The 23,997-nt window shown below is 42.1% G+C and overlaps 1 protein-coding gene across 2 annotated transcripts in view; it reads left to right on the top strand.

Annotated features, from left to right (window-relative positions):
- SYNE1 (spectrin repeat containing nuclear envelope protein 1) overlaps positions 1–23,997 on the top strand; it is a 495,298-nt gene that overhangs the window by 457,777 nt on the left and 13,524 nt on the right. For both annotated transcript variants that reach the window (XM_069598737.1, XM_069598738.1), the window contains 11 exons: positions 3,566–3,748; positions 4,008–4,145; positions 7,860–8,051; positions 8,996–9,326; positions 11,741–11,809; positions 13,560–13,702; positions 15,804–15,930; positions 16,677–16,888; positions 20,130–20,330; positions 21,752–21,880; positions 23,687–23,899. In XM_069598737.1, coding sequence (XP_069454838.1) covers positions 3,566–3,748; positions 4,008–4,145; positions 7,860–8,051; positions 8,996–9,326; positions 11,741–11,809; positions 13,560–13,702; positions 15,804–15,930; positions 16,677–16,888; positions 20,130–20,330; positions 21,752–21,880; positions 23,687–23,899 — 1,938 coding nt within the window. The remainder of the gene's footprint in view (positions 1–3,565; positions 3,749–4,007; positions 4,146–7,859; positions 8,052–8,995; positions 9,327–11,740; positions 11,810–13,559; positions 13,703–15,803; positions 15,931–16,676; positions 16,889–20,129; positions 20,331–21,751; positions 21,881–23,686; positions 23,900–23,997) is intronic.

Genomic DNA, 23,997 nt, shown 5'->3' with positions numbered 1-23,997 from the left:
TGATGCCATTCCATACTATAACAACTATAATATATATGTGTGTGTGTGTGTTCAATATATTTTCTTGATTTTTTTTCACTTAACTGGAGTGTATGTGTATGTATACATATATATGTATATGTGTGTGTTCATGTGTGTGTGTGTGTGTGTGTGTGTGTGTAAGTGCATGCTAAGTTGCTTTAGTCATGTCCAACTCTTTGCAACCCTATGGACTGTAGCCCGCTAGTCTCCCCTTATCTTTTAATCATGATAAAAAAAATTGACTCCAGAATTGATCAAATATTTTAAATCATAAACCAACTGTAATTATGAATGAGGAACAGTGCCACTGAGTCACTAAGATTTTTCAAATTTATAGAGAAAAATAGCAGCAGTATAATCATATTTATCAAGAAAGCAGTCATTCAGTAACCGATTTTAGTTCCTTGCCTGTCTGGGCAGTCTCAAATATGCTCTATCACTGTGATAGGATGAAACCCCAGTTCTCAACTGCCTCTCATTTTCACCAAGGACTGGTCCCTAAAGTTGACCATTTTTTAATTTAAAGTTTCTTTTCCAGTCAATATCCATTGATGGGCAGTTGTGTTCTCATATGTATTAACCGTGAACAGTTCTGACGCATGTTACCTTACAAAAATCATCCTTGGTTGCCAAGTCTGCCTCAAGCTCCCTGAGATATTTTTAAAAAAGATTAAAAAACCCAACCAAATTCAGCTGGATTCATTTTTACCTTGTAGTAGCAATTAACCAGGCTTTTTTTTTTTTTTTTGGCCTGTTATAGTAAATGTAAAGTTTGGTTTTTGTTCTTGTGGGGTTTAAAATCTAAGAGTCATAGATGGGGAGCTACACAAAGCTATACAAGTATTCAAATACTATGTGAAATAACTAAGAGTTATTCTGCTGTCTGAATATGGATCTATATATAACTATTTGTCTATATCCCAGGGGGGAAAAAATTCTTATCTAAAAGACTTTGCCTTAGTAAAATTCTAGTAAAAAGCCACAATAAACTGTGCAGTAGATTTCAGATTATCCTGGTGTGAACCAGTGCTAGTGGAAATATTCTTGTACTGCATCTTATTACCCACAGCTTCATAAAGGTTAAACCTTCTATAATCGGCTTCCACTACAAAGAAGATTATGTAAGATCTTTTATGATGCTATTTTAGACTCAAGACTTTATGACAAAGGTTAGCCATATAGTTAAGCTTATAATGCTATTTATATAACTAGCTATTCATATAAGCTGTATAAATATAGCATTATATATATGCTATTTATATATATAAATGCTATTTATACAACTAGCTAGATATAATGATTGATTTTATTATTTATCTTTGTAGTTAATTTGCTTAAGAGAAAAATAAAATACAAAAATGAAATTTTGAGGGCGATTTTTGCCTGTTCAATTGCACAAACATTGGGGACAGCTCTAGGGGTGCTGGGGTCCCCATCTGTTATGCCCACCTTCACCTCAGTAAGAAAATATATTCTGTGACTTCCAGTAATTGCAAAAGCTGAACTTCCCCTACTATTTCCTTTTCTAGGGAAATAATTTGAAGTTTTATAAAATAGATGGTTGGATTTACTCGGATGACGGCTCTTAAAATGACTCTCAGAAGGAAAGCCATCTCAGAGGCAGGAGTTTGGTAGCATGTAAACAGTGTGATGAGCCAAAGGAAGCAAAAGTTTGGGATTTCGATGAGTGCAGTTCAATTAGTCACAGAATTTTTCTGTCCAATGCCAGAATAAAAGTCGGTCATAAATCACACACCTAAGTTTGAAATGTAAAAGCTTCATTTTATTTTGGCCAAATGACTCTTATTGCTAGGGCTAGGCTATATTGCAGAGAGAAAGAAGTATTTTACCTGCAGAAACTGTAAGGGGTGCATAGGGTAACCTCCAAAGTAGATAGACACTACTCTGTAATACTCTGTAAGGTGTGGCATCAGCTTTAAAATGTTTCATGCAAACCAAATCATTCGTGGGCACAGCAAAAATACAATAGAGCATGTTCAAAACTTTTTTCTTTGTAAGGTTACTTCTGTTTCACTAAGCTGTTGTTCTTAAAAATCAGTAATAGCTTGCATTTAGAAGACATTCTGCAAAAAGTAGTTTTATTTTTTTTTAAGAGGACACCAGAATTGAGGCAATTTCTGGATTTCTTAGGAAATAACATATTTTATAAATAAAAGAAGCAGTTTTACGACAGATATTTTTTTCTCAGTATTGACGTCAGAAACTTGGAACATTTTAAACTCACGTTTCAGCATACATCCATATTTTTGTGGGCTTCCCTGGTGGCTCAGTAGTAAAGGACTCGCTTGCTAATGCAGGAACACAGGTTTAATCCGTGAGTTGGGAGGATCCGTGGGAGAAGGAAATGGCAACCCACTCCTATATTCGTGCCTGAGAAATCCCATGGACAGAGGCGCCTGGCAGACTATAGTCCATGAGGTCGCAGAAGTAGGACATGACTTAGTGACTAAGCAACAACATATTTTTGTAATCAGTTTGCTTTATGGGAAAGTTCTTTTTAGGCTATTATTTTAAAAGCTATATTACATATGTATATCGTGTGTGTTATACATGTGAGTGAGCGTGTGACAGTCGCTCAGTCGTGTCCAACTCTCTGTGACCCCATGGACTGAAGCCCACCAGGCTCCTCTGTCCATGGAATTCTCCAGGCAAGAATACTGGAGTGGGCTGCCATTTGTATACGTATATATAGGTATGTGTGTACATTTTCTATGCATGTATCATGTGAATACCTATATTCTGCATGTATATGTTCATATTCTATATGTGTATCATATATGGATTTGTATATATACAAATATTTATTCCTGTCTGCCATTTTCTCTTGTATTTTTGTTTGATCAACTCCCTTTCTTAAGTCACAGGGGTAACATGAGTTTTCTTTCACAAGGGAGAGCTTACGCTGGTTACAAAGTGTCTTTTCCTGTTTGAGGGGAATGAAAGGTTGTTGCAGAATTACCCAAAGACCCCTGGATTCTTCGCCTCTGGAGGAGAATTCAATCCCGGGCCAGGGAGGAGGCTTGATCACTCAGAGCTTTTGTGTAACAAAGTTTTATTGAAGTATAAAGGAGATAGAGAAAGCTTCTGACATAGACATCAGAAAGGGGTAGAAAGAGTACTCCTTTGCTTGTGTTAGCAATGGAGTTATATACTCTCCAGTGAATCCAAAGGATGTCTGGAGGTTGTAAAGACCTCACCAGATCTACTCCCACAATTTACATTTTAAGATAACAGGATTAGCCAGAAGGTTTGGTCCAGAGACTGTCCTCAGGCAGGATACATTATTGTTATATAATCCTAAGGAATGTAGAGGAAAAAAAGTTTGTCCTCTCTTCCTCCTTGAGAATTCCAGACGCCTCTCTCCTTGGGGACCCCTAGACATCTTGTTAACCTGCCTAGGAAATGACTCTCTCAGGAAGAGTCGACCTCCTGTTCTGTCTGACTTCACGACAGGACGCCCAGACGCCCTTGCTGAGAGAACTCCTCAAGCCTCCCCGGCTGATGTGCTTCTTTGTGGTCACAGGCTTTCCAGCGACAGGTCCATGAGAGCCTGACCCAGCTGGAGCTGATCAACAAGCAGTACCGCCGCCTGGCCAGAGAGAACCGCACAGACGCGGCCGGCAGCCTCAAACAGATGGTTCACAAAGGCAACCAGAGATGGGACAACCTGCAGAAGCGCGTCACCTCCATCCTGCGCAGACTCAAGGTCCATGCTGCACCTCTTCTGTAGCTTAGAGGCCAGGAGGACAGAGTGGGGCCATTTGAGTGCAGTGTTAGGACATAATCTCAATGACTTTGTAAGACTGGGATGACAAGACGGATATCTAGCATATGATTCATTTGGTAAAACACTGTGGTGTTCTCATTGCTCATTGAGGAAATGACTTCCCAGGAGGAGGCTGGAATTGGCGGTTCTGTCTCAGCATGTGTCTGTGGCTTTTTCACTTCTGTTCTTTTCTCTCCAGCATTTCATTGGCCAGCGGGAGGAGTTTGAGACGGCACGGGACAGCATTCTGGTGTGGCTGACGGAGATGGATCTGCAGCTCACCAACATTGAGCACTTCTCTGAGTGTGATGTTCAAGCTAAAATAAAGCAGCTCAAGGTAATAGAATAATTGTGATTTTTTTTTTCAAATTGGTATGCAAAGAGTCTGAAGAGGAAATGTTTTATAGATACTTTCATGAAGAGCATACTAAAGAACTGTTCTTTTTTAAAATTTTTATTTTTTAATTGAAAGATAATTGCTTTACAGAATTTTGTTGTTTTATGCTAAATATCAGCATGAATCAGCCATAGATATACATATGTCCCCTCCCTCTTGAACCTTCCTTCCAGCTCCCTTCCCACCCCACCCCTCTAGGTTGCTACAGAGCCCCTGTTTCAGTTCCCTGAGTCATATGGCAAATTCCCATTGGCGATGTATTTTACATATGAGAATCTTTGCTTTTTAAAAATGTAGATCTTCTTGACTGAGAAGAAATTCAGAAAAAAGAAAAATATTAAAAATGAAATAAAGAGCATTATCAGGAGATACAACTCCCCTTAACATATGCACTTTAAGTATGAACTTGATTTGCCGGGTTGTTGTTTTTGTTTTTGATGGTGGTTTTTTTGATTGGTTTCAAGCACTTTCAGATAGTTTGACTCCTATGATCCAGACCAGTTCAACTGTCTTATATTGGAACTTCATTCCACACAGACTGCTTTCATAGGTGCCAAATTAATGTTTAAGTATATTTGGTATGTTTCATATATAATTCAAAGCCAGTGGTTAAACATTTTACTTCAGTTCAGTTCAGTCAGTCAGTCATGCTCAAAATTCTCCAAGCCAGGCTTCAGCAATACGTGAACAGTGAACTTCCAGATGTTCAAGCTGGTTTTAGAAAAAGCAGAGGAACCAGAGATCAAATTGCCAACATCTTCTGGATCTTGGAAAAAGCAAGAGAGTTCCAGAAAAACATTTATTTCTGCTTTATTGACTATGCCAAAGCCTTTGACTGTGTGGATCACAATAAACTGTGGAAAATTCTAAAAGAGATGGGAATACCAGACACCTGACCTGCCTCTTCAGAAATCTGTATGCAGGTCAGGAAGCAACAGTTAGAACTGGACATGGAACAACAGACTGGTTCCAAATAGGAAAAGGAGTGTGTCAAGGCTGTATATTGTCACCCTGCTTATTTAACTTCTATGCAGAGTACATCATGAGAAATGCTGGGCTGGAAGAAGCACAAGCTGGAATCAAGATTGCCAGGAGAAATATCAGTCACCTCAGATATGCAGATGATACCACCCTTATGGCAGAAAGTGAAGAGGTACTAAAAAGCCTCTTGATGAAAGTGAAAGAGGAGAGTGAAAAAGTTGGCTTAAAGCTCAACATTCAGAAAATGAAGATCATGGCATCCGGTCTCATCACTTCATGGGAAATAGATGGGGAAACAGCTGAAACAGTGTCAGACTTTATTTTGGGGGGTTCCAAGTTCACTTTCATGCATTGGAGAAGGAAATGGCAACCTACTGCAGTGTTCTTGCCTGGAGAATCCCAGGGACAGGGGAGCCTGGTGGGCTGTCATCTATGGGGTCACACAGAGTCGGACACGATTGAAGTGACTTAGCAGCAGCAGCAGCAGCAAGATCACTGCAGATGGTGATTGCAGCCATGAAATTAAAAGACGCTCACTCCTTGGAAGGAAAGTTATGACCAACCTAGATAACATATTAAAAAGCAGAGACATTACTTTGACAACAAAGGTCCATCTAGTCAACGTTATGGTTTTTCCAGTGGTCATGTATGGATGTGAGACTTGGACTGAGAAGAAAGCTGAGCACCGAAGAATTGATGCTTTTGAACTGTGGTGTTGGAGAAGACTCTTGAGAGTCCCTTGGACTGCAAGGGGATCTAACCAGTCCATCCTAAAGGAGATCAGTCCTGGGTGTTCATTGGAAGGACTGATGCTGAGGCTGAAACTCCAATACGTTGGCCACCTCATGCAAAGAGTTGACTTATTGGAAAAGACCCTGATGCGGGGAGGGATTGGGGGCAGGAGGAGAAGGGGACGACAGAGGATGAGATGGCTGGATGGCATCACCAACTCAATGGACATGAGTTTGGGTAAATTTTGGGAGTCGGTGATGGACAGGGAGGCCTGGCGTGCTGTGATTCATGGAGTCTCAAAGAGTCAGACATGACTGAGCTACTGAGTTGAACTGATTGATAGGACCAGATGCCGTGATCTTAGTTTTTTGAATGTTGAATTTTAAGCCAGCTTTTTCACTCTCCTCTTTCACTTTCACTAACCTGAAATATCAGTAACACCTCAGATACACTGATGATACCACCCTTATGGCAGAAAGTGAATATGAACTAAAGAGCCACTTGATGGAAGTGAAAAAAGAGAGTGAAGCATTTTACCTGGCGAGGGATATATATTAGATATGAGGATTCCCTAAAAGGAAGATTGTTTAACATCTTGAATAATATGCAATGAAGCTTATGAAATTTTCAACCCAAGATAAGATAGGATACATAGACTTTTTTTATAAGAATTGTCATGTTGCCTTGGAGAAGAAAATGGCAACCCACTCCAGTATTCTTGCCTGGAAAATCCCATGGACAGATGGGCCTGGTGGGCTCCAGTGCAGGAGGTCACAAGAGTCGGACAGGACTTAGCAACTAAACCACCACTCATGGTGCCTGTGACTTTAAAGTTGTCATAATAAAACAAGGAAGTTACCTTTAATCCTGCTGCTGCTAAGTCACTTCAGTCGTGTCCAACTCTGTGTGACCCCACAGACGGCAGCCCACCAGGCTCCCCCGTCCCTGGGATTCTCCAGGCAAGAATACTGGAGTGGGTTGCCATTTCCTTCTCCAGTGCATGAAAGTGAAAAGTGAAAGTGAAGTCGTTCAGTCGTATCTGACTCTCAGCACTAGATTCTTCGCTAGATTCTCAGAATAAAAAAATCATAAAATCGTCCCGGCAGCCTGACCAGCCTCTCCATCCTTCCCCGTCACCTCAACTCTCCCAAGTTGTTTCACAGATAAATACCTATTTAAAAGCTTCAGCAGGAAATTTCTACGAAGTGGTAGTTGAATCTTTTCTTTCTGGATTCTGGCAGGGTCATAGCATTTATAACCGCCCTCTTTCTCCCTTGGCAGTCTTTCTATTATTGGGCAATTTCAACTCTTCCAGAGTTTATTCTTGTGTTGAATTAAAATTTATCCCTTGAAACATGTTCCCTGAGGTTTAACTGTTTTGAATCATATAAAATAAGTCTGTGGAATCCAGAATTACCTGTTTTTTCAAATAATTACACTTTTTCCTTCTTCTGTCCTGAAATAGTCAAATCCTCTGAGAAGAATTTGTGATAATTGTGATTTGGATGGTTTTTCTTACTCATGTTTGAAATTTTAGAAAACCTAAAATTTAAATATTGAGTAGAATTGTTTAAAATGCTAAATTAATTTCGGTGGCTCTCTATTGCTTGCCATTACTTTTCATCAGGGACAACCAGTGCTCTCAACTCTATGATGGGTTTGGATGTTTTTTCCTATGATTCTCTTACCCACACTGTCCATGGTGGTAAATTTTATTAGGCAAAGGTGCCTCTCTGGTCATGGAATTCTAATAATTCCATTTCTGCTTCCTGTTCTTATTTCAAAATTTTATGTCTTACTTTAGAAAGTAATAGCCTCTTGGCTTGTCTTTGTCTATGGTAAACTTAATATCCCCTACATGGTTTTTCTTAATATGTATCTTAGAGTTACCTCATGTTTGTGTGAGTAATGAAAAATTAACATGAGCGGTGTGCTCCCTAGGCCTTCCAGCAGGAAATCTCGTTGAACCACAATAAGATTGAGCAGATAATCGCCCAAGGAGAACAGCTGATAGAAAAGAGTGAGCCCTTGGATGCGGCCGTCATTGAGGAAGAGCTGGACGAGCTCCGACGTTACTGTCAGGAGGTCTTCGGGCGCGTGGACAGATACCATAAGAAACTGATGCGCCTGCCCGTACGTGACACTGTTTTTTCATGGTCATGAAATCTAAAGAGAATTAATAATGTGAGATCAAGTAGCATTGTTTAGTGGGTACTGGGCTCTAGAGCCAGAGTGCTTGGCTTCATATGGCTTGCCTTCGTTTCCTTAATGTAAACCTGGCTTAGTAACTGTACCTACCTCATAGAAAAGATTGCTTTGGGCATGGAATGAGTTTATATGTATATACATATAAACTGAACTGACATATATATATATACACATATACATATATATATACACATACACATACATGCATTTAAAGAGCTTAGAAGAGTACTTGGCACATATCTTCCGTGGAAGATCAAGAAGCTTCTAGAGGAAACAAGGGGGTAAAGGTGAGCAGTGTTAAACAGTGGCTCAATTGATGTCGTTATTTAGCTGAATTTATTTTTCTTTTCCTTTTCCCTAATTGCTACCACAATCATAGCTCATTGTCAAGATGTTATTATTAGAATATTTGTCATCTTCTGTGATAAAGTGTATTTTCTCTCTGGAATATAAGGTGTAAAAGGACCAGGGTTTTATGTAAAAGACTAGGGTTTTATCCGTGATTCCCTTTGGCTCCTGACCTGTGCCATTCAGTACTTACTGTGTTGCACGTTAGGTACTAAGTTATCTTCATTTACAGTCTATCCTATAATCTTCTGTCAAGTTTTTGATGTAGGTCTTAATATTATCTCCATTTTACCAGCGATAAAACTGAGAATTTACTAGATTCACATATAAGGCATTTTGAAAAGTGCTCAGAAGATACTTATTTATTATTCGATGATAGGAAGTTTAAAATTAACCCTACCAAGACAGGGATGTGGTCCAGCCTGGCTTGGGTGCTGGAGGTTGATGAGAGGCAGAGCACAGAGTGGGGAGGGGACCCGTTGACCGCTGCAGTAACAGGGCTGTCTTCGCCGCATTTCTAGCTCCCAGATGATGAGCACGACCTCTCTGACCGGGAGCTGGAACTGGATGAGGCTGGAGCTCTGTCGGACCTCCGCTGGCGGGACACCACGGACGGCGTGCTCTCCCCGCAGCCTTCCTCCAACCCCTCCCTCTCACTCGCCCAGCCCCTCCGGAGCGAGAGGTCTGGACGAGACACCCCCGCCAGTGTGGACTCCATCCCCCTGGAATGGGACCATGACTATGACCTCAGCCGTGACCTGGAGTCCGCCGTGTCCAGAACTCTGCCATCTGAGGACGAAGAGGGCCCAGAAGATAAAGATTTCTACCTCAGGGGAGCTGTTGGCTTATCAGGTAGGAAAGAGCTCCTCCTATGTGTATGCTAGCTTGAAAGAAAATACGAAAGAATGGATACTGTCCTGAAAACCCATAGGCTAAGCAGAATCATCTTCCTTCTCCCATCAGGGGAACTTGTACTCAATGGTATAATTGGATATTAACATGATTCACAAATGCAAAATTGATATGACCACTGATTTATCCCACATATGCTTATATTCTTACTATATGGCTGGCACTTTATAAGTACTGGAAATACACAGTTCCTTTTCTTTTCAAAGAGCTTACATTCTAGGGTGGTAGTGTGGTAGTGTGGAGATGGTTTATTCGCCAAGTCATGTCCAACTCATTTTGATCCCATGGACTGGAGCCCACCAGACTCCTGTGTCCATGGGATTCTCCAGGCAAGAATACTGGAGTGGGTTGCCATTTCCTACTCCAGGGGATCTTCCCAATCCAGGGGTCAAATCTATTTGCATCCCCTATTGCAGGCAAATTCTTTACTTCTGAGCTAGCAAGGAAGCCCTAACACTCTAGGGTGGAATACAGACAAATAAGAAACACTTGTGTGAAATATTTAGTGCTGGAGTAGCAGGGTACAGATGGTGATGTGAAAACAGAGCCCAGGGGTGGCTGAGCCAGAGCTTTGGAGAAAGGCTTTAGAGGAGAGACCTGTGCTGAGACCTGCCGGGTGAGTAGAAGTCAGTCAGGAGGATGTGACGGTGTCCAGAGGAGAGGACAGCCATCAGCCTCAGCACCTTCGGTCACCTGGAGTTTGTCTAGAATGACAGGGCTGCAGCTTGAGAGGTGGAGAGTGAGCAAAGAGGAGATGGAAAGGCAAACCAGGGCCTGGTCATATAGCAACCTGTTTACCATGAAAAGCAGTTTTACCATGAAGACCCTGGACAGTCACAGCAGGGCTCTAAGGAGGGAGGCAATGGGATCTGATGTCTGTTTTCAAAGAACCTGTCTCAACAATATCTAGAGAAGGGCACATTGAGAAAAAGGCCAGATGGAATCACTTTACAGTCCAGGACGCAGATGTGATGATGGCCTGAACTAAGGAAGCAGCGCTGGGAATAGATGAAAGAGCTGTGAGAAATCATGAGACGGCTCCTGCATGACTGATGGCTGACTGGATTGCAGTTGAAGTGATTTTTTCTGGTGTGAGCATCTTGGTAAAAGACGCAGGTAGTCCTAGGCTCTGAGGACCATGAGTAGGAGAGAATGTTCTGGGTGGCTGTGGAGCCACGGGGTCAGGGTAGTGAGAGGTGGGAGGCAGTGAGTTCCTCTGTGCATGTCCTGAACTTGAGATGCTGAGGCCTATCCCACAGGAAAAAGCCAGCAGTGGATGGCTGCATGGGTCAGGAAACAGAAATGTAGATTAGATAGTTATCCGCATGTCAGTGGTCCTCAAGGAAAGGAAGGAGACCATACAAGAAGAGTGTACAAAGGGAAACAAGACAGATGAACCCTCAGGAAGCACGTGCAGTGAAGGGGTGGACAGAGAAAGAGGAGCATTTTAAGAAAGGTGAGTCTAAATAGAATAAATAACCAGAGGCCAATTTGTAGCCCTTATAAACGCACCTCACACATTTCCTAAAAGACAGTTTCTGCTTTTTCTTTGTGTGATGGTTCATATTTGGACTCCCAAGGGGCTGACACTATACAGAAAGAAAATGATTTCTCTCATTTCTATTTTGTTTTTACAGTGCAGCCTAATAGCTAAGCATTTTGCATCTAAAGCAGAAATACTCAATATGCAGTCCCTCAGCCACACGTGACAGCTGAGCACTGAAATGCGACTGTGCAGATGGGTACTTGCTGCGTCCAGTGCACTTACACAAATACACAGAATTCAAAGGCTTAGCACAGAGCAAGTGTGTCAAATATTGATAATAGTACTTATGTTGATTACATGTTATACTTTAGACTCATTGATTTAGTAAAATTAAGTATTGAATTTATTTTCATCCCTTGACTTGTCACTGTGGCCCTTAGACTCTTTAAAACAATGTATGCCATTTCTGTTGGACAGCACCGCTCTAGAACCTGTATGGATTGCAATTCCAGATATGCCACTACTAGCTATTGAAACTTGAATGAGTAACAATTCCCCTGGGCCTCAGTTTTTTTCATCAATAAAATGAGAATAACACTTCCACACACCCTGTAGGGTTTCTGTGAGGATAAACGAGTGCCCAGAACATCGCCTGGCTCATAAAACACTCTCCATCAATGAGAGCCTTTATTATGACTTATTTCAGGAACCCTTTGGTGGTCGGACTCAGACTTCTCTGTATGTTCAAGAATTATCGGCCCAGAATGATTAATTTCCTTTTTTCCCTCTAGGAAAGTTATTTTCTTGCCATCAGGGGATCCAGGTTTCCAGACCTTAGCTGTCAACTTAGACTGTGCTCTTTTTGCAGATGTAGTGATCCCTGAAAGTCCCGAGGCCTATGTTAAACTCACAGAAAGTGCAATCAGAAATTCCTCTGGTAGGCACCAAAGCCAAAGCAGACCTCCCCTGCTCACCTGTAACCAGCCTTCTCCTCTCCGAGCACCTTTACCTGCCCTCTCACAGCTCTGTGCCACAAGCATGTTAAGGCAGAACGTTCTTCTCTGACTGCCGTCTGAGAAACAGAAACCCAAACCACTTGGTTGATCCACACCAAGAGTAAAACTTCAGTGAAAGTGAAAATGTTGGTCGCTCAGTCATGTCCCACTCTTTGTGACCCCGTGGCCTATAGCCCGCTGGGCTCCTCTGTCCACGGAATTCTCCAGGCAAGAATACAGGAGTGGGTAGCCATTCCCTCCTCCAGGGAATCTTCCCTGGGTCTTCCCAGGGATCAAACCTGGGTCTCCCACATTGCAGGCAGATTCTTTACTGCCTGAGCCACCAGGGAAGCCCATAGCTTCAGTGAGCAAGTGCAATAAAGCAACCATTCAACTTGAGAAATGGTAGTCACTCTCACTAGGTATGAACTATGATGCCCATTAATGGCAGAAAATAGGAGATGGAAACACTAGTCTTAGCATTGGTGCTGTAGCTCCCTGCTTGGTTGTAACAGCTCTGACTTTATGACTTCAAGGAGGAATTGCAGACCCACCACTGGCTGGGGAGTCAGGGCTCAGGGATTCTGTCCCAAGTTCCCTAGCTTCTAGGTGGAACTCCAGGCCCATTGTATCTTCCTGATCTCTGGGGGCCCATAAAAGACAAAGGGTGAATCAGGTATTCAGCTCCAAAAAATTAGGCTCTCGCTGTAGACAAACTGTAGTCCAGAGTCTGTACTCTGGAGGACAATGGAGAGAACAGGGCTGGCCCCTGGTGACAGGTTGTTGACTCGTGAGATTATTAGTTCACACTTACATTTCTGCAGAAAAGCAAAAGGATGGGAAATAAAGTCTCATTACTAAACTGGTGACTACCTGAGTGGTTCCCAGTGAGAGACTTCTTCCAAGTGCATTTAGGCCTTCTTTCCAGAAGAGAATTAATAAAGCTTACTAACATTTACTCTGCTTTCACCCTGTGCTAGCTTCACTCTGACGATCATATTCTTGTTGAGTTCAAAGACTGTACCGCACACGCACACACAAATTTCCAAAACAACGTCACGTCTCTCAAAGGAGGAAAGCCAGGAGTTCTAAGCTCTGAGTGAGAGCACACCTGGATGGAAATGCTACAGTTTTCACTTTCTCCTGATTTTGTGTCAAGTTTCAGACAAAAGGAAGTCATTCCTAGCGTGGCTCCTCCACACATACCTTTTCTCAGCTCACGTGAAGTCTTGCCTTAGGTGGAGGATGCAGCCACCTGGGACTTCAGGGGCACCATCTTCTACTGAGATGCAGAAAGGAAAATAAGATGGTGTGACTTTCTGTTTGATAAGTGACTGCAGAGAGAGCCTGAGACATAACTGACTCCCAGTTATTGGGCAGCAGAAGGGACCACCTGCAGTTTTGAGAATGGCCCTCCCTAACTCACAGCATGCAGATTTAAGAGAAAGCAGACTCACAGGCTGTGAGAACCCACTGTGTGGCCCCCGGGGCAGCACCCAGTCAGCTCGGACTCCTGGTCAAGCACGTTCATCAGTCTAGTCATTTGAACTCCTAACCCACCAGCATTTCAGTACTAAATGTGCCTTACAATCACCCACACACTTGCCATCTCTCTGCTGCCCTGCCTGTAGCATTTCTTAACCATCCCCTCGAATGTCAAGCTTATCGAGATTCTCATGATTGGCGCTGCAGGGGACCCTGGTGCCTTGGAGTCACAGATCCGACAGCTGGGCAAAGCCTTGGATGACAGCCACTTTCAGATGCAGCAAACGGAGAATATCATCCATAGCAAAACGCCCACAGGACCAGAGCTAGACTCCGGCTACAGAGGCTACGTGAGTATCCGGGCCCTTCTTGATCCTCACACATACCTGGTGATCACAGCTGTGTGGCAAAGAACCATCTGTTTGTGGCGTGAGGTCTGTGTCCGCTCTCCACGTACCAAGCTGCCCTTGAACTCATAGGTGTGTGTGTGTGCAAAACAAAGCCCTGTTACCAAGTTACCTTTGGTGCAAAAGCGGTCTGTGCTCAGACCCCTGATCTGCCTTAAGAACCAGCCTGTTCCTTTACACAGAGCTGAAAGTGAAAGTGTTAGTCAGCCAGTCAGTCAGTCGTGTCAGACTCTTTTTTTGACACTGTGAACTGTAGCCCGCCAGGCTCCTCTGTCCATGGGATTCTCCAGGCAAGAATACTGGAGTGGGTAGCCATTCCCTTCTCCAGGGGATCTTCCTGATCCAGGGGATAGAATCCAGATCTCTTGTGAAATCTTTTCACAGATTGCTTTGGCCCCGGAAGGTGATTAGGCATTCTTTCAAATTCAGTTAATGATTTTCTGACCAAGGTTATGCTCGGAGCAGCAGATTTAAGCCGGTATATTGCTAACATGGAATGGGCTTAGTTCTTTTCCTGGGTGTCTTTTGAGTCACTTGATGATCCTGGGACTTTTTTATTCTCTTGTTTGTTCTCTCATTCTGGGGAAAGCAATTCTGACCAAGGAGATTTGGAGAGAAGATGACAAGAGATTGTGTGTATTATCAGTTCCATTTTTGAAGCTTTTTGTAAAGTATGTAATAGCTTTGCTCTGCTCAAGTTACTGACAGAATAACTTCCCAGAGAAATACTCAGAGAATTACCTGTTTTCTTACGCATACTTAAGCAAGAAGATTTGAAAGTAAATCTCTTCAAGGCCTTCTGTCATGTCTTTTCACACCCAAAAGACTGCCTTGTAAAAGGAAGGAAAAATTAATTTCCCTAAGCCTAATGACAATTCACACGTACTGCTTTTTTGAAACCAGGGGAGAGAACCTTTTATGTTGACGTTAACATCCTCACAGTCAAAGAAGAGTAATTAATTAATCATGACTTTACTTCCTGTTCCATTTGGCCTCTTATCCTGACTTCTATTATAGTGAAATCTCCTTTTTAAAAATATAATACAGTTTCACAATGAGTGTGCTGAAATCACTGAGATTGTACTTAACACCAATCAAAAGCAATCAAAGTAACTTAATAGCAACGTGATTTGGTAAAGGCTTTGAAAGAAAGCGTTATGATCAGTGTAGCAGGCGTGCCTTGAAGTGATTTTTTCCTTTAGTCTTTGAATATGTGCATGATATTAAATATGGAGTTGGAAGCTTTTCTTTTGATGTCAAAGTTTATTCCCTTAGTATCCATTAAGCATTGCTTAGATTTTCTCATGAAACAGCTGGTGTTAATATTGTTTTATTCTTTTAAGCATTTTAATTACTTAATGCAAATAGATGTCCCTGTGAGATTTGTGGTAATATCACTGTTCCCACACTTCAGTGTAAGAAAAAGGGAGCAGCTTGCCAAAGACAATATATTATATTGCCAGCTGGGGGCTCTGAGTGTTAAATCCCAGATCGATTTAGTCTGTTTTGATTCATAAATTTTAAAAGAAATTGGGAGGACTTGTGCAAAACCATGTGTGCCAAGTGTATCTTCAAGGCATTGCTTTGTGTAAATATGAATGAGTCACATGTTTTAGAAGCATGTTTTTGAACTTGACTTTTTTGTTTCCAGCAGAGCAGCTTACTCTTTTTTTTTTTTTTTGGCTGTGCGGGGTCTTCATTGCTGCAGAGCCTTGTCTCTAGTTGTGGTGAACAGGGCTACTCTCTAGTTGGGGTGCAAGGGTTTCTCATTGCGGTGGCTTCTCTCGTGGAGTACAGACTCTAGAGCTGTAGACTCTGGGATCCTCCCAGACCAGAGATGAAACCCATGTCTCCTGAATCGGCAGGCAGATTCTTTACCACTGAGCCATCAGGGAAGCTAAGAGCAGCTTACTCTTTACAGAGAGGCAGCACTTAGCCACTGTCCTTTTTGAGGAACTCCAAAGATATTTTCCCCAGGATCTCTTGCACTCATGACAGCTTGAGACTTTTGTGACAAGGGAGCCTCTTTTCTGTGTCTAAACAGATGAAACTGCTGGGTGAATGCAGCGGCAGCATAGACTCAGTGAAAAGACTGGAACACAAGCTGACCGAGGAAGAGGACCATTTTCCTGGCTTTGTTAACTTGAATAGCACTGAAACCCAAACAGCTGGTGAGTGAGTTGTGCTCTATTCAGGACAGAGTGAAATAAAAGATCTCAGAACGCTTTGATGCCTCTGAGTTCCACTGTGTTGCTTACCTCAATCTATACAATTCTGTCCTGAGAACTTTCCTCCAGGTTACAAGGATCTCTGGGGACAGAACAAGAAGATGCAAAGTATCACAGTGGTTTTTCCCCCATGTCCCATTTATTTTGAAGCATCATCTTTGAATCACTAGTCAGGAATCTTCTACATACATGCCCAGTAGTCTCAGAGGTCTAATGCAGAAAGAAACTAAGAACTGAAAGTTATCTTCACCAGCTTTATTGTTGTTGTTGTTTTTAATATTTCTGTATGTATTCATTTTGGCTGCCCCAGGTCTTAGCTGCAGCATGCAGGATCTAGTTCCCTGACCAGGGATTGAACTCAGGCCACCCTGCACTGGGAGCAGGGAGTCCTAGCCACTAGACCACCAGGGAAGTCCCGATGTTCACTCACTTTAATGCTATCCCTTCATAAATCTCTTTACAGTGTTAAATCTTATGTAGCTTATTTTTTCTTCCCCATCATTGTTAAAAATTCAGATAGGAAAATTACAGCCGCTGTACTGTTACTTACAGCTGACAGCAATAGGAATGCCCAGTGGCGTTACTTTCTTTTCTGTTTTAGAGTTGGCTCCCGTCGGTTTCAAGCATTTCCTAAACATTCCGCGTGGAGGAAAACCCCTCACTCTCATGTGCGTGTCCTGTCTTGCCAGGTGTGATTGACCGCTGGGAACTTATCCAGGCAGAGGCCCTGAGCAAGGAGCTGAGGATGAAACAGAAGCCCCAGAGGAGGCAGCAGTTGGACTCTGATCTGAATAGCGTTCTGACCTGGCTGCGGGAGACGGAGGGTGACCTGGAACAGCTTCAGCGCCTGCAGCTCAGCACCGACATCCAGTCCATCGCACTCCAAATCCAGAAGCTGAAGGTAGCTGCCCTCGGCCTTTCCCATGGCGCCAGACAGAAAGCAGCCCCATGGAATGCCCAGTCAGATGAAAAAAACCAGCCCTGGCTGTTACACACTCACATAGCAGTGGGCCAGTGGTTGGTGGAAATGGACACGAATGTTTCCCCAGCCATCCCGAGTCAGAGTGTTCCTAGGAAGGCTTGGAAGGGTTAAGAGCTGGATTTAATTGCAGAACCAGCCCCATAAAAATGTGTGTGTGTCTTAGTTGCTCAGTCACATCCAACTCTTTGAGACCTCATGGGCTGTAGCCCACAGGCTCCTCTGTCTGCGGAATTTTCCAGGAAAGAATACTGGAGTGGGTGGGTAGCCATTCCCTTCTCCAGGGGATTGTCCGACCCAGGGATCCAATGCGTGTCTCCTGCATGGCAGGCGGATTCTTTACCATCTGAGCCACCAGGGAAGCCCCTCATGAAAATAATTATGATTTAATGACCAGTTAAAATTGCGTAAAACCTCCAGGTACCTCTGGGACCTAGTTAACGTCTTTTAAGGCAAACACAGCTATGGCCAGGGTCCTACAAGTCTTATCTAGAGCTGGAGAGGAAGCCTCTCCTAGATGGTATACATGTGAGTTTGTGGAGACCTAAGGAAGCTACTTGTCATCTTGGAATCAGCAGAACTTCTGAACTAGATTATGATAGTGGCAGAAGCAATTTTCAGTGTAATGAATCCAACTAAACAAAACCTGTGGAGTAATCCTGCTAAAACACCTGACATTTCCATTTGATTTTGACCTTGTTGGGTGTAGTACAGAAGATAACCTTCTCTAACTCCCTCTCTAGATCTTAAAAATCCTCCTCAGCCCAGCTATTGAGATGCATGTGTGGAGACTTTTGTAAGCATACTATGGATGGAGAGCTCAGTGTCTTCTTAATAGCTCTCTTGGTCCTGCCTTTTTGTTTGGAGAACGTCAAGCTGTACTCTTCTTCAGATGTAGCTACTGGGCCCTCTAGACTCAAGGATTAAGCAAAGCACACTGCCTTTGTGTCTCCCTGGTTTCTGTGTATGCTGGTTTTCTTTGGGGCTGATGTCCTTCTGCCTTGTTTTAGCTGTTATTTTGTTTTAAATTTTCAAGCAGTGAAATGAGTCTTCCCGACCACTGCTCAGACTTCTTATAGAGTAGCCTGTGTACCAGCTCCATCAGTTTCAAGATGAAGTATCAGATGGGAGATGCAATTTATATTCTCTGGATTACATTTTTTTTTTTAAGAGTGCTTAAATTTCATGAGTGTCTCTCCAGGAAAATGTAAGGCAGTGTTGCATTATAATCAGTTCCTTAAAAGGTTGATGAAGCAAACACTGGCCAGAATCTGAGGCCTAAGTGAGATCAGAGTGGAAAAATTGAGACCTTGAAAGTCTCCCTTCTTAATAAGAAAAAGCCACCCTCTTATTCATCCCTCCTCTATCTTTCCTGTCTGTTTCCTGAGGATAAATATGTGGAATAACCTAGTACTTTCTACAATATTTGTGGATTTTTATGCTGTTTCTGTGGTTGACTCTATATCATGACATGTTAAGAATCCGCTTAAAAGTGAAAATTAAGACAAGTTGGAAACATAACAAATGGTGAGAATTATACAAAAATGTAGCCTGGGTAGATGTGATCTATAGGGTCACTAACTCTACTTTGATCTGGGAACATTTAAACAGTACCAAGATATTCAGTGATTAATGTATAACCTTGTACTCAAGTTCTTGAAATTTAGTTCTAGATTTTGGGGAAATACACACAGTAACACATCAGTCACCCATTTGTTTTTGTTTTGTTTTGTTTTGTTTTTGTGAAACCAAGCTAAATTTGTTAGCTGATGAAATACTATTTATTCTCTTTATCATCTCAAAAAATCTGGCCTGTGGCAAAGGCAGTGTTCTCAGGCTGTGGACCACTGACTGTCGGTGCCTGTGAAGTCAGAACAGCTGGAGGCCAGGGCCTAGGAATCTGCTTTCTTACCAAGCGGCATGTTTCATACCTATGTGTACAACGTTGAGCAGCGTTGTTTTCAGCAGCTAAGTCATGTCTGCTTCTTTGCAGAAGCAGACCCCATGGACTGCAGCACACCAGGCTTCCCTGTCCTCACTATTTCCCAGAGTTTGCTCAAACTCATGTCCATTGAGTCTATGATGCCATCCAGCCAACTCATCCTCTGTCACCCTCTTCTCCTCTTGCCCTCAGTCCTTCTCAGTCTTTTCCAGTGAGTTGGCTCTTAGCATCAGGTGGCCAAAGTATTGGAGCTTCAACTTCAGCATCAGTCCTTTCAATGAATATTCAGGGTTGATTTCTTTTAGGATTAACTGGTTTGATCTCCTTGCAGTCCAAGGGACTCTCAAGAGTCTTCTCCAGCACCACAATTCAAAAGCATCAGTTCTTTAGCACTCAGACTTCTTTATAGTTCAACTCTCACATCCATACCGGACTACTGGAAAAACCATAGCTTTGACTATATGGACCTTTGTTGGCAAAGTGATATCTCTGCTTTTTAATATGTTGTCTAGGTTTGCTATAGCTTTCCTTCCAAGGAGCAAGTGTCTTTTAATTTCATGGCTGCAGTCACTGTCCACAGTGATATTCGAGCCCAGTGAGTAGCATTAGTCTACTGAAATGCAATTTGTATGCTGGAACTAAGAGCACATTTCCTGCTGCTCAGAACTGTTGGACGATGCTGTGTTTGGTTTGTTTTGGTTGGTTTGTTGTTGGACTCCCATGATAGGGGCTGAGTTCATCGTACTCTTTAGTTCACTGCCCAGGATCATCTTTGCTTCCTGCAAAGTTCCTTTTTTTATTTATCTATCCCTTTTCTCCCACTGTTTCTTAATCCCCATTCCTCAAACCCATAGCAACCATTCCAAAATTTTAATCTTCTTTTTTCACATGTATTCCTGAAAAATGTGGATTCGTGTGTGCACAATGTACTTTAAATTGCCTAAGTGCTGTTCTGTAACCTATAGCAATCTGTTTATGACTCTTTCACTTACAACTATATCTTCTTAAGACCTGTTTATGTCAGTAAGTCTGTATCTGATCCAGTTCTTTTAGCTCCAGTGTGTTCCCCAGTGGTGTATACCTTAGCCATTTTGGTAAGGCCAGTGTTAATTAATGGATCTTTTGAATTTGGGTGAAGCATTTCCAGAGGTCTCAGACTACATCTCTTTAACGTTTTTATTGTTGTTTTCCGTGTTTGATTGTTCTCCTTTCTCTTTGCAGGAGCTCCAGAAAGCTGTGGACCAGCGCAAAGCCATCATCCTCTCCATCCATCTGTGCAGCTCTGAGTTCACTCAGACTGGCCAGGAGGAGAGCCAGGATCTTCAGGATCGCTTATCCCAGATGAACGGGCGGTGGGACCGCGTGTGCTCCCTGCTGGAGGAGTGGCGGGGTCTTCTCCAGGATGCACTCATGCAATGCCAGGTCTGTGGGTCTTTGGGCAGGCCACGTTCCAGAATCCAATATTTCCAGTGCAGCTGAGTCTGTGACTCAATTTATCAAGATCACTAGAGGGATGCAGTTACTTCCCAAAGTCAGTATTCATGTGAGATAACTTTGTGCCCAGTTTTCATTTTACTGGAGAATGTGTCCATATGACCCAGAGTTGAAAAACCCCATCTCCTTTAGAATTTGCAAGAGACTATTCCCATCAGTTTATCTGAGCCTCACCATTCCTCCTTTGACTCATTCATTTATTTGTTCAACAGATATTTTCTGAGCACATTAGGAGACATCCAAGTGAGCATTACAAATATTTACCCATTCATCCAGACCACAGTTACTTGCCTAGTGTTTACAGACATGACAGACTCTGCACCAAGTAGGCAGGATACAGCCCAGCCTTTGCTTTTGCTGGGGAAGATGGGACAACAAAAATGCAAATAAATGCTTAACCAAGCTACTTCCAGATGATGATAAGGGTAACCGAATGAAAGCACTTTGGAATGGTGAGAAGGGAGGTTGTATGAATGTGTGAGCTGATACTGGAAGGATGTTGCCAGGAAGGAGGTCAAGCAAGTGGCAAGTCTCAGAAGCAGGAAAGGGCTTAGCATCTTCAAGGACAGAGGAGGCTGGTGTGATAGGAGACGAATGGCCAAGAAAGATCCAGGAGGTGGTCAGGAGACAGATCATGCAGGGCTTTGTGGGCAGGGCCAGGAGTTTGGGTTGTAATCTGAGAAGGATGGGAAGCCTGTATTCCAGGATTGTAGGTGCCTCTGAGAGTAATGGCTGCTTGAAAGCAGGTACCCAAGCTGTGGTTTCCCCCATCTCTAGTTTAGCGTCTCCCACCATGGAGATCTTCCATAACCATACCTTGATTAAATGAACACATGGATGTGGAGAGAAGGGATTGAATTTAAGCCTTCAAAGATGGAAAGATTTGGGGGCATCCCTGGTGGTCCAGTGGCCAAGACTCCGCGCTCCCAGTCCAGGGGTCCTGGGTTCAATCCCTAGTCAGTGAGCTAGATCTCATATGCCACAACTAAGACCCAGCACAGCCAAATAAATAAATATATTTTTTTTAATGTTGGAAAAATTTGAATACAGGAGGAAGAGAAAGGAGGAGAGTTCTTGTCTCTAATCTGTGTTAGAGCCCTAGGAATTCAGTATTTGATGCCGGTTTTCCTTATGTCTAATTTTTCCCTAGAGTAATATATTAGATGCTTTTTGGTAAGAACTTGAACTCAGATAATTACAATAACTTCAGTGCCTTGCTTAGAAAGGAGTTGTATATAAGATCTGAAAATCAATGGTAGGAATTGTAATACATGGATATTTAAGCTGTGAGAGAAAGAAAAGTGTCTCATTCAAGATGATTTTATGCTCCATTTTTTTTTCCCCCATAGGATTTTCATGAAATGAGTCACAGTTTGCTTCTTATGCTGGAGAACATTGACAGAAGGAAAAATGAAATTTTCCCCATTGATTCTAACCTTGATGCAGAAATACTTCAGGACCATCACAAACAGCTTAAGGTAAGATATGTGGACTTGGACAGCCTCTGCTTATGTTATAGGTGGTTCTACTTGTTTACCTTTTATGTTGTAGTCTCCTAGTCTTTCTTTACCCCTCATGACTTCTCATCTCCGTGAAGCAAGCATGTGCATAGAAGATGGCATATGCTTGCTTTAGAATCTCGTTCTAAAGCCATTGCTCATCTAAAAATCTGTCTTCATCTTTTTCTTTAGCTAATTTTTTAATAGACTTTTGTAAAAAGGTTTTTTTCTGAGACTTTTTTAAAGTCTTAATTGAATTTGTTACAATCTTGCTTCTGTTTAATGTTTTTGGTTTTTTGGCCACGAGGCATGTGGAATCTTAGCACCCTGACCAGGAATCAAACCCACATCCCCTGCATTGCAAGGCAAAGTCTTAACTGCTGTACCACCAGGAAAGTCCTCAGATGGTCTTCATCTTAATTAGCCTGTTTTTATCAAGGCAGCTCTATGCTTATTTTCAATTTATTTCTAATTTAAACTTTATACATTGAATCTATGTCCCAAGACTATTTTGGATAACTGATAATAAAAGGACATTAAATCTATTAAAATAGAGAATCTATTAAAATAGAGACCATTAAGGATTCTTAAGAATTAAGTATGTAGATTCAACCTCAGCATCAAGTTTTCTGAAATCTAAGACAAGGGAAACATGGTAAGTTAAACGATTTTCATTACCTAACAAAAAGGAAATATACTAGTTCTCAAGGAATAGGAAACTTCTTCTAGTACTAAATTCAAAAGGATATTTGCAAGATTTTTGTGTAGATTCTTATGCAAAGAACTTCAGACAATATAATGTGCCATATACTTAAGTGATTTTATGGAAGATAAGGAAGCATATTTGAGTTCCATTAGGAGAAAATAATTTTCACTTTGTCACTTTCTGTATTTTTAAAATGTTATTTCTTAACATTTAACACAGTGACCTAACCAACAGAATTGGCAGCTTTTAGTTCAGTACTATAAAGGTCTTAGAAACCCAGAGGAAATAGCTGTGCAGCTACATTTTTACCAGACTTTTGACCTCAGACCGTAAGTTGTGAGTGATGAATCACCCATATACCTTTTTAAGAATCTCAAATAGATATCAGAGTATACCTCAACCAAGCTGTTTTTCTGCATTTATATGTTTTACTTTTCTTTTTAAATGACTATTTTATGTCTCATTTGCATAATACTTTATATTTTAAATAATTTGGCATACATTCACCAATATGCACCTTCCAGTAATACTGTGGACCAGGCAAGAATTAATGTCACCGTTTTACCTAAAGGAAATCAACCCTGAATACTCATTGGAAGGACTGATGATGAAGCTGAAGCTCAAATATTTTGGCCACCTGATTTGAAGAGCCAACTGGGAAAGAGACCGATGCTAGGAAAGATTGAGGGCAGGAGGAGAAGGGGGTGACAGAAGATGAGACAGTTAGATAGCATCACTGGCTCAATAGCCATGCATCTGACAAACTCCAGGAGATAGTGAAGGACAGGGGCGCCTGGCATGTTGCAGTCCGTGGGGTCGCAAAGAGTTGGGCTTACTGACTGAAAAACAACCACCACCAAATGAGAAAACAGATCAGAAAGGTTCAAGGATTTTATAGGGTGCTTTTTGGGAGAGGTAGGATTAGGTCCCTGATTCCCAAAGGCCATGGCTGCTATATCCTTCCTTGTGTGATGCTTGCATATAATTGTCCACTGAGTTAAAGTGATGTCATCCTGCACATGCGGACTTTCTCCAAGTATCAAAAATTCTTAGAAAAATATTTTTTATTATATTCTTAGCAAATAAGGCATGAGCTGTTGGAATCTCAACTCAAAGTGGCCTCACTGCAAGACATGTCTTGCCAACTGTTGGTGAATGCTGAAGGCACAGACTGTTTAGAAGCCAAAGAAAAAGTCCACGTGATTGGAAATCGACTCAAACTTCTCTTGAAGGAGGTCAGTCGTCATATCAAGGAGCTGGAGAAGTTATTAGACATGTCAAGCAGTCAGCAGGTAAGCTCTCAACAGTCATCATTGTGTCGAATTTCCTGCAGGAGACCAAACAAGCACCATCTTTATCCATTTCAGAAAGACTCTGAATGGAGCACTTG

The sequence above is a fragment of the Ovis canadensis genome, chromosome 8 (genome assembly GCF_042477335.2).
Source record: "Ovis canadensis isolate MfBH-ARS-UI-01 breed Bighorn chromosome 8, ARS-UI_OviCan_v2, whole genome shotgun sequence".
In the NCBI taxonomy this organism is placed as follows: domain Eukaryota; kingdom Metazoa; phylum Chordata; class Mammalia; order Artiodactyla; family Bovidae; genus Ovis; species Ovis canadensis.
Note: the sequence above shows the minus strand (reverse complement) of the source record. Positions and strands in the feature narration are given on the sequence as shown.